The 11,154-nt window shown below is 42.6% G+C and overlaps 1 protein-coding gene across 1 annotated transcript; it reads left to right on the top strand.

The window, feature by feature from the left end:
* The first annotated feature begins 731 nt into the window (after nucleotides 1–731).
* Nucleotides 732–10,785, top strand: ODAPH (odontogenesis associated phosphoprotein). The gene is made up of 2 exons (XM_019463525.2): nucleotides 732–819; nucleotides 8,791–10,785. The coding sequence occupies exons 1-2, from the start codon at nucleotides 753–755 to the stop codon at nucleotides 9,153–9,155; spliced, it is 432 nt and encodes a 143-aa protein (XP_019319070.1). The 5' UTR covers nucleotides 732–752; the 3' UTR covers nucleotides 9,156–10,785.
* Nucleotides 10,786–11,154: the final 369 nt, after the last annotated feature.

Below are 11,154 nucleotides of genomic sequence, written 5' to 3'. Positions count from 1 at the left end.
TGATCTCACGGTTTGTGAGTTTGAGCCCGGCGTCAGGCTCTGTGCTGACAGCTCAGAGCCTGGAGCCTGCTTCACATTCTGTGTCTCCCTCTCTCTCTGCCCCTCCCCTGCTCACGCTGTTTCTCTCACACAAAATAAATAAACATTAAATTTAAAAAAAAATAGCCATGTTTGTGTGGACAGCGACCGTGATGGCTACTAGAGAAGATAGTTTTGTGACGCTGCTGCCTTTGGCTCCTGGACAAAAGCAGAGAAGAGAAGAAAAAGCCGTAATCTCTGACCCAAGGCCTGTGAACAGCCTCTTCAAACCACCTGGGTCAGGAAGACTTTGGACAATGCCCTCCCCATCCTGCTTGGCTTTTTAAAGTAAGTCAACCACACAGAGGGAAGCACTGTTGAGTATTCCCTAAACAGATTCTTTCTCTTGCCCAGGGAGACCCATAGAACAAGTAAACAGAGGGCACTACGGGCAGAGAAGATTGGAGGGAATTAAAAGGGTAGTGAGGGTGTGGTTGTCCACAATCTGACTCCAAAGGATAGATGAATGCCGTTTGGCTGTCATTCCAAGAAACTTCTGGTTGATAAACACTGTCTGGTATTTCCTTGCTGATTTCTTACCCTCATACCGCAGGCCCTGATTCCTGTGGTCCACTGAGCAAATGCAAATTACCTGAATCAGGCTGCCGGTGACTCACCAGCTCCCCTTTAAAGCAACTTGGGCTCGGGGCAGTGACTGCTCAGGGTGGAAAGCCATGGCTCACCAACTCCGCTTCGCCTGCCGGCTATTGGTCTGCTGGGTGGTGGTAACCGTGGCAGAAGGTAAGGCTTTGGCTCTTATTCTACTGTGGGTCCCTAATTAATAACTTGTGTGAAAAGACAACTATATGTATCCATGAACCGGACATAATTTTGTCAGCTTCCATCAGCCTGTGTGGTTGAGGAGAAAGAAGCTAAATTTTGTCATCTGAAGACCTTAGTCCTCGTCTCAGCCCTAACTATGTGACTTCAGACATACTTAACCTTTCTCACATCAGTCTCCTCATATGTGAGGTGACAGTATTAATAATTATTATGGGGGTTATAAGGACAAAATGAGCTATCTTGCAAGAAAAGCTCTTCCAGCTCAAAACACTATCCAATACCAGTTGTTATTATTGTAAAGCTAACAGTTTCCACCCTGAATTACGGAAGGGTCCACCTCTTGCTATCCCCAGCAGCACAGTAATTTGCACATGGTGGTTGTTTAATCTCTGTTTGTTAATTGCTTTAATTAATCACATCTAGGCAGCTGCGTCTTGGGGCTACCGAAGTGAACATAGCTTTCTCTAGGATTATATTACATTCTGCTTCTCCACTGCTCCTATTCTCTTTCCTTTCCCCCATCACAAGGTTTCCCGGGCGGCCTGAGCTTTAAAATTGGTTTGCACACCCCTGGAGGAAAGAGAGAAAAGGCTAGGGAAGAGGGGAGAAAGGGAAAGGAGAGAAAGAGATGCTGAGGGATCTGGGTCTAATGTTGTTTCTTTCACAAGTCACCTTCGTTCCAGCACTAGATACTGTTCAGGGAGGTGAGACCCAGGATCAAACCAACTACCCTGGGGTCTCTGCAGGGGCTCAGCCAGACCCTAGTCATCTCCCCTCCCCCAAAGCTCACATACAGAGGAGAGGGGCAGAGACCCGGAGGCTGGGGGCGACACCACCAGAGGTCACTTTGCCCAACCTCTGCATGAACTCTGGCAATCAGAAGAGGAGGAGATATTACAAATGACACCTGCCCCGTTCCCAAAACCAGACCCCCAAGCACCACCTGCTGAACGTGACATCTAAAACAGACATTGTAATGGGGCGCCTGGTTGGCGCAGTCGGTTAAGCGTCCGACTTCAGCCAGGTCACGATCTCGCGGTCCGTGAGTTCGAGCCCCGCGTCAGGCTCTGGGCTGATGTCTCGGAGCCTGGAGCCTGTTTCTGATTCTGTGTCTCCCTCTCTCTCTGCCCCTCCCCCGTTCATGCTCTGTCTCTCTCTGTCCCAAAAATAAATAAAAAACGTTGAAAAAAAAATTTAAAAGAAAAAAATAAAAAAAAAATAAAACAGACATTGTAAAACACAACCAGCCACCTACCTGACATCTTCTTTCCAGAAAGTGAACCACTCTTCGGGAAACTTTGTAAATACATAGCTGAACAAGCTATAATGAGGTCATAGGTGTATCCACATCTGAAAAAACACCAATTAAAATGTGAGATATGACTTCTGAATTTGGCTCATGCTTCCCCACTGTCCCTCAGGCTGGCATCGAAACTCCTTCAAATGTAGCTTCGCTCTATCCATGCAGCCCTGGTTCCAGCTCGTCACTCGCCTATCTGTGCCGTGTCTGGTCATGTGTGGGTGTCCAAACTCACCCTGCCCTCACCTGTTTATTGCAATTCTGCTTCACCTGATGACATTTAAATGCAGCTACAGGATTGCTCCACAAAGATTTTTTTTAAGGTACATAATTGAAAGGGGCGCCGGGGTGGCTCAATAGGTTAAGTGTCCCACTCTTGGTTTCAGCTCAGGTCATGATCTCCTGGTTCATGAGGTTGAGCCCCATGTCGGGTTCTGTGCGGACAGCGCAGAACCTGCTTGGGATTCTGTCTCTCTGTCTTTCTGTCTTTCCCCCTCCCCTGCTGGCATGCATGTGCGTGCGCTCTCTCTCTCTCTCTCAAAAATAAATACACTTAAAACAAAAGAAACACATAATTTAAAAATTGCTACCTCTCTCTCTGACATCTCGGAATTATAGCAATTTGTACATCATCCGTGACACGTGCCTCTTTCTGCTCTGTAGTATAGACCCATGTATTCGTAGCACTTCCCAAGTGCAGGCCCATGTCTTTATTATCTCCGAGTTGGCCAGAACACCTAACACAGTAACTGCACACAGTGGAAATGACTGGCTTTATAGCACAGAATTGAAAGAGGCCTTTGGGACACTTTCTGGGCTCCAAATGCTTTCCCTGTAGGCTTAGAGATTTGACCAAAAGAGCCAGTCATTCTGTGAGTCTACAAAATGACCTGAGTTGCAGTTGTCGTGAGTAAATTCATCACAGAACTTCTATTCCTTTCTGGTTCAACTCTGAAAGCACGTGAGAATTTTCTATGACTCCATGGGCCTTATGAGGGGAGAACTGCGTACTTAAACATTATGTATGAGTTTACTTCTCTTAAAAATCAGTACAGTTCATTACAAACCAGCTATCGTCTGCCCAAATAACCACAGACTACAGGTAATTGTTCTGTTGGGGTTTTTTTTCTTTTTTTAAAGAAAAGGGACTTCTCATCCTTACTTAAAAAAAAAAAGTACTAGTTGTTGATATGCTATGAATTTCATGTCTAGACTATAATAAACCCGCTCAAAATTGATATCCAAACTTCAAGTGATACTTTGGCTTGATTTTTTATTATAGTCTAATTTTAAATGTAAGTTATTGCAAATTTTCTGGGACTGAAATTAAATACTCATGAGCTTCACAAAATCTACAGAGAAAACCCTTCAACATCTGCCTGACCATTCATTCAATTTATTGACTATGTACTGGACCCCCCTCTAAGCCAGGTATATTGTAGGTGCTAAGGACAGAGCCATGACCAACAGAATCTCTGTTTTCATCAAGGTCCCGTTCTAATAGCATCTGTACCCTTTAGTCCTATCAGTAGCACACATATTTTATACCTAAAGTGGAACCAGATGGGCCCAAGAAAATGGGCCTTTGTGCTGATAGAATCTTTCTTCCATGACATTCAAGATTAATAATAACAGTAGCTAATGCCTACTAAGTGCATACTGCGTATCAGACATGTTCTGGACACTTTACGTGTCTTAATTCAGATAATGCAACAAGCCAACGAGGTAGGTAGTATTTTTTTTCCATTTTACAAATAAGGAAAAGGAGACTCAGAAAAGTTAAGGAACCTGTCAATGGTCATACAGTTATTAAGTGGCAGAGCTCAGCGATCCTGGTTCTAGAGTCTATGCTTTAAACACTATTGTCTTCTGTCTTATAAATGTTTTTAATCTATATTTATTTTTATAATGTTTATTAATTTATCTTTTAGAGAGAGAGAGAGTGGGGGAGGGACAAAGAGAGAGGGAGACAGAGTATCCCAAGCAGGCTCTGTGCTATCAGCACAGAGCCCCATGCGGGACTCGAACCCAAGAACTGTGAGATCATGACCTGAGTCTAAACCTCAGACGCTTAACCGACTGAGCCACCCAGGCACCTCTCAATCTGTATTCAAATATTTGACCTACTTTGGTCTGATTAATGTCACAGAAGGGCTCTCATCTTTGACATTCAGTGCCTTTGGGGGCATGTCTGTGTGTTAAATATTGAAAACCATCTATTTATAATGATCGCATCATCTCTGAGAGGTGGGGAGATGGTAACTTTGGCAATTATAGAAACAGAGATTTCTCTCAATCAATTCAATTCCACTGCAGGCACTGTGGCAGGGCTAAGGAGATGTGGTCTACAGGGTGGTCATGTGGATGTTCCAGTGGAGAAATACAACCACTGAATAGTAATCACATGACTGATGAGTATTCTGAAAGTGGACTCCCAGAGTGGTATGGAAGCATAGTGCCAAGGGCTTTAAGCCAGCCTCAGGGTAGGAAAGACCTCACTGAGGAAATGAGGCATGAAATATGCGTAGGAGTAAGCCAGGCAAAGAGGACAGGAAATGGTGCTTGGGTATCTGGAACCAGTTTGTTAAAAGCCCAGGACCAGTAATGATTTTTGCCAAAGTAGGTTTTCTTGAGTAGAGAAAGCACAGTCAGGTTCTAGTAGATTAAATATGGTGGGCCATAGGAGGCGCATGTAGATGACTGTGTAGATATCTCTCTGAAGTGAGAGAGACAAGAACCAAAGAAGTTCATGGCAGATCACTGAAGTTTTCTTTCTGAAATATGCAGCTAAGTAGTCTACTTACAAAGGTAGAGAGACTTTTGAAGAAAATTCTTCAAATGAATGACAAAGAATGAGAATTTTGAAGGGGCTTTGAGAAGAGTGTCAAAGATTCAGAAGCCAGTGGGAATGGAGCAGAACAAGGAGAAACAAAAGAATTGGTGAGCAGTGTTAACTCAGCCAAAGTTGGAGACCATGAATGGCATCAATGTCCTCACCCAAATGTGTGGCCTTAACCTGTACAGTTTCCCAAATCAATCCCTCTGGTTCCCACATTTTAGAGCCCTTGTGCTAGTCAACCAGTGCCCTGCAATAGTCATCATGTGTCTAGTTTGCTGGAAGAATATGGTTTTACGTGGTCCTGCCCACATTCTTGGGCTGGTTACTAGGACAAGCTTGTATCTTGATATAGAGCTCTTGGAAATCCCCGGGAGAGAGCAGTGAACACTGCTGGACATCCCAGAATCAGAGAAAAGCTACCCAGCAGGCTCTAACACCCCAGAGTCAGCAGGAAGATTTGGTTGAATAGCCTCAGGTTTGAGAAATGAGATGAGCACAGGGGTAGGTGGTTGATTTGTTGTTAATGGCTGGAATACAGTGTACTGAGAGGCAGAGCTCAGGCCTAGCTAAGTCTGATCTAATAACAAAATGTCAAGATGGAGTTTAAGAAGAAAGTTAGTTTCTGGTACCTGGGTGGCTCAGTTGGTTGAGTGTCTGACTCTTGATTTCAGCTCAGGTCATGAACCCAGGGTCATGCTTAAGATTCTGTCTCTCTCTCCCTCTGCCCTTCTCCTTGGCTCACATGCATGCATTCTCTCTCTCTCTCTCTCTCTCTCTCTCTCAAAAATAAAATAAATATTATTTAAAAAAAGTTTTTATCTTTATTTTTGAGATAGAGACAGAGCTCAAGCAGAGCAAGGGGAGAGGGAGAGGGAGACACAGAATCTGAAGCAGGCTCCAGGCTCTGAGCTTTCAGCACAGAGCCTGATGCAGGGCTCAAGCCCATGAACTGTGAGATCATGAGCTGAGCTGAAGTCAGGGGCTTAACCAACTGAGCCACCCAGGTGCCCCTAAAATAAATCTTTAAAGAAGGAAGAAGGAAGAAGAAGGAGGAGGAGGAGGAGGGAGAAGAGGAGGAGGGGAGGAGGAGGGGAGGAGGAGGGGGGGGAAGAGAAGAAGGAGAAGGAGAAGAACAAGAAGGAGAAAGAGATGGAGAAGGAGAAGAAAGAAGAAGAAAGCTAGCTTCTCCACACTGACTGGATTCTCTGCAGAAAGCTTTCAGGTTACAACAGTTCAGGAATAGACACCCACTCAAGCCAGCTTAAGAAGAGAATAAAGTAGGGGCACCTCAGTGGCTCAGTCGGTTGAGCATCTGCCTCTTGATTTTTGGCTCAGGTCATGAGCTAACCATCATGAGATCAAGCTCTGCTTAGGAATCTCTCTCTCTCTCTCTCTTTCCCTCTCTGCCCCTCCCACAAGCACACACACACACACACACGCTCTGCCTCCCTCTCTCTCAAAATAAATAAATTTTAAAAAGGAGGCACCTGGGTGGCTCAGTCGGTTGACTTCAGCTCAGGTTATGATCTCACACCTGGTGAGTTTGAGTCCCAGGTCGGGCTCTGTACTGACAGCTCAGAGCCTGGAGCCTGCTTCGGGTTCTCTGTCTCCCTCTCCCTCTGCCCCTCCCCTGCTCATGCTTTGCCTCTCTCTCTCAAAAATAAACATTAAAAAAAATTTTTTTAAAGAGTAGGTGGAGTGATTATTATAAGGATATTTCTAAGACCCTTGTGCACAGCCAGGCTTCAGAGGGATCAGCCCTAAAGAGTCAAGAACCAAGGCTACTCTTACCACCACTCTGTTACCACATGGTCGCTTGTCTCTCTTTCTCTGAAAGGCCTTACCATTTTATGGCATCTATGGAAAGGCTGGCTTCTCTGCTTACTCATCATTCAACTGGCCAAACAAAACCTAACACTCCAGTCCCTGCCCTACACCTGCCACTAACATCTTCCACTGTGTCTCTTTGTTGAAATCCTTAAATGAGAATCTGATTGGTCACTGACCAACCAATGAATGAGGTGAGTGTCTATCAGCAGGCCAAACAGCCATAGTCAAAGATACGTAGGACTGACTTTTCCAGGGGTTGTGGGTAAAGCAGAATCTCCAGAAGGGGCTATAAACACAAGCAGGAAATAGGTATGTCCTACACAACCAAGAAATCTGAATTCAGTTGTTCTAAAGGGGAGGGGAATCCAGTTCTTTCAAGTGCCTCAGTACTTTCAACTTTCTGTGGGGAATTTGTTTTTCCATCATTTACATATAGCATCCCCTTCCAGGCCTGTGTTGGTAAGTTTGTAAAAACGTGAAAGAATAATTTTCTGAAGGGCTTACTTTTTCATAGCCAATTCCATTGGATGATACAGAGAAGAGTGTTCTCTATAGAGAAGACCTTGACACTTGAGCTTGACCCAAATTTCTTCTCAGAAACTAATTTCATCCTGGTTTTTAGTACTTGCTCCCCTCCTGTGTGTAGATGCCCCCCCCACCCCACCCCCACTTCCCTTTTTAGGGAATGATGTCAGTGCTAGGGGAAGTGAAGCAGACCCCTTGGATGAATAGCCTTCATAGGGAGGGGCAGTTATTCTTATTTTCTTAACATTAATTCTTTTCCTCCACTGAATTTTCTTTTTTTTTTTTTAATTTTTTTTAGTGTTTATTTTTGAGACAGAGAGACACAGAGCATGAATGGGGGAGGATCAGAGAGAGGGAGACACAGAATCTGAAACAGGCTCCAGGCTCTGAGCTGTCAGCACAGAGCCTGATGTGGGGCTCGAACTCACTGACTGTGAGATCATGACCTGAGCCAAAGTCGGATGCTTAACCAACTGAGCCACCCAGGCGCCCCTGAACTTTCATTATTTGGTTATAACTTATGAACAATAAAATATACAAATCTTAGAGGTACAGACTAATCACATTTTACATATACACATATATGTATGTCTGTATGTATATAAACATGTGTGTACATGTATGTATGTGTAAATATAAATGTGTGTGTGTGTCTCCATACCCATATAACAACCACCTGAAACAAGATCTAAAGAATTCTACCTTAAAAAAAGATAAAAATAAATAAAAAATAAAGAATTCTTTTTCCACAAAATAACACCTACCCTAACCCTAAATTAATTACTTAAGAATTTTTTGTAACCATAGATGGGTTTTCCTTGTTCTTGAACTTTATATAAGTGGAATCTTACAGTATGCACTCTTTTGTGTCTAGCTCCTTTTGCTCAATATAATATCTGTGGGATGCCTCTATGTTGTCATATTAGTTAGTCTTCCTTTGTTTGTTGCCCCCTTTTCATTGTATATACACGGTTTGTTTAACCTTTCTCCTATTGATGGACACTTATACTGTTTCCAAGCTTAAGAGCTAATATGAATAAGGCTTAAGAAGGGTGGGGGTGGGCAGCCGAAAGCCTCAATGGGAAGAGCATCTGACTCTCGATCCCAAAGTCCTGAGTTCAAGCCCCGTGTCGGGCATGGAGCCTACTTAAAAAATAATAATATGAATATGAACAAGGCTGCTATGAACATTCGTGAAGTAGTCTTTTGAAGATATATGCATTCATTTCTCTTGGATAAATTCCTCAGAGTAGGACTGCTGGGTCATGAGGTGTGTTCATGTTTCATTCTGTTGGACCTTGGCAGTTTTTTCAAACTTGTTTTGAGACTTCTCTATTTCTCTCTCCCAATCTTTCTGCCCTACTGCCATCTAAAGTATCTCCCTTCTGCTTCTGTTATCAGGCCTTTTTGCTGACTTGCACCTTTCTCCCCGCAGGACAAAAAGCAGTAGCCACCCCTCTTAGAGGCTCACAAGATGATGGAGGCCCTACAGACTGCGAGATCTTTACACTCACCCCTCCACCCACCATAAGGAACCCGGTGACGAGGATTCAGCTCGTCCCAAGGACACCCAAGTGTCCCTTTCATTTTTTTCCACAAGGGCCTAGAGTCCACATTAGGTTTCCAAACAGACCTTTCCTTCCTCGGAAGTGCAATCGTCGTTTTCAGTTTCGTCCGTTCTTTTGGCCACACAGTCGCCTCACTCCTCATTATAGATACTTCCCCAGAAGAAAACTGTGGAGAGGAAGCTCCTCTGAAGAAAGCAGAGAGAAAAGAGAAGCCCCAAACATGCTGATGTGAGAGAGGCCAATGCCTCCGAAAAGAGATTAAAAAGATTCCTGCTTTCTTTTTCCAAACTAAAATGATTGGAGTTGAACATGAAGTATCTTAAACACCACAGACTAGAAATTGTTCTTCATGTCTGCATGGACGATATTGGCTTACAGGATATTCATGTTTGCCAGATAGGAGCGATAACTACATTACTCTTATCCCCAACTTTTTAAGATCTCAAGATATTCATGCAAATAAAATCCTAAAATGGGTGGTTCCAAGAATTCCTGTACAGACTGCAATGCCAGGAGACTCAGCTCTCTCTTCTAAATTAAAGTGAAAGCATTTAAACAAATCGATATAAACCAAATGAAGACATTAATGACACCCTTTGTACTCACTGGAAAATTTACAGAGCGAAGCGCATTTACAAAGTGAACTGTAAAGGAAATTATAGAAAACTGAAAGTTTAATGTTATTCTTATTTTATTCTCTGTTTGGCCATGGTGTAGATAGTGGCTACTTATTCATTTATCTTTTACCGAGGTGTAATTGACATGACATTATATTAGTTTCAGATGTACAATGTAATGATTCCATATTTGTATATATTGCAAAAAATCACAATAAGTCCAGTTAATAACCATTACCATATAAGTTACGTTTTTTTTTTTCTTATGATGAGAACTTTCAGGATCCACTCAGTTTTCTAATGACAACGACAAAAGAATTATAATCATTAAAGCAAAACAAAGTTATGGGGCATCTAAGATAATACCTTGAAGATATCATAAACTAAATTACCTAACTTAAAAAACTATTTTTTAACTGTAATATCTAAAGTTACTTTTATGTTGACTTTTTAAGCAACCAGTGCAAATTAGTTTGATAAGTATCTCACTGTTTCTCACCTTATCATCATATGGATACTAGCTTAGATTGCTTATTATTTATTTCCCCTAGAACTTTCAGTAAGGTTCCAGACTCAAAGTCTGATTAAAAGTTTACATGGATGATTTCACTCATATGTGGAATTTAAGAAACACAGCAGATGAACATAGGGGAAGAGAAGGAAAAATATGATAAAAACAGAGAGGGAGGCAAACCATAAGAGACTCCTAAATACAGAGAACAAACTGAGGGCTGCTGGAGGGGTGTTGGGTGGGGGTATGGGCTACATGAGTGATGGACATTAAGGAGGGCACTTATTGGGATGAACACTGGGTGTTGCATCCAAGAAATGAATCACTAAATTCTACTCCTGAAACCATTATTACACTATATGTTAACTTGGATTTAAATAATATTTTTAAAAAAATTTGTTTTAAGTTTACATGGATGTTCTTGTAACTCTAGAGCTCCAAAGACATAAGTTGAGTCAACTATAGGAAGCTGAGCGTGCAACAGGAGTTAACAAATCCCACCGATTGCATTCATTGGGCATTACTGTAGCCATTCTGTAAATACTGCCTCCTGTCTGTGCCACTCACCTTGCCTGTAACATAGGAACTTGACTTTTGCATATGTGGTCAAGGGCTTACACCTGTTCCTCCCAAGAAGTGCGTGCAAAAGTTGCTGCTGCTGCCACTGCTTTTACAAAGGAAAAAAAAAAAAGAACATAAAGACATGAGGTCGCTGGGAGTGTTGCCTGGGAAAGGAAGAGACAGAGAAAGTCATCATACTGTTCTTCTTTGCTATGTGAAAAGATAAAAAGGAAAAAAAAATTCCTTCACTCACTTCCTAGCAAATTTTCTTATAAGAACAGATATTTGCTTCAAAATTATGAGCTTAAATAAAAACTGTATTTGAAATCCTAAGAAACTCTGTATTTTGTAATAAACTGGCTGTCTCGTTTGCTTTCTTTTTGATTCATGGGGCATAATCAGAAAAGGGCCAAAGTCGGGCAAACCTGAAGACAGGTAAATGTTTGTGTTTGAATCTCACCTCCCTTTCTGGACCCCCTCCGCTATTACAGCACTCTTCCCGCTCCCCACTCCCCACTCCAGAGTCTTCCATGGCTCACAGG

Source organism: Panthera pardus, unplaced genomic scaffold (genome assembly GCF_024362965.1).
Source record: "Panthera pardus isolate Hobbes unplaced genomic scaffold, ASM2436296v1 HiC_scaffold_13, whole genome shotgun sequence".
NCBI classification, from domain to species: domain Eukaryota; kingdom Metazoa; phylum Chordata; class Mammalia; order Carnivora; family Felidae; genus Panthera; species Panthera pardus.
The sequence above is the reverse complement of the archived record's forward strand: the minus strand, read 5'-3'. Positions and strand labels throughout refer to the sequence as shown.

What these genes read in the sequence shown, in the direction of transcription:
- ODAPH (XM_019463525.2), top strand. Translation starts at nt 753, where the DNA reads ATGGCTCACCAACTCCGCTTCGCCTGCCGGCTATTGGTCTGCTGGGTG. An exon ending in GGTGGTAACCGTGGCAGAAG is followed by an intron (nt 820 to 8,790) that starts GTAAGGCTTTGG and finishes TTCTCCCCGCAG; the next exon opens with GACAAAAAGCAGTAGCCACC.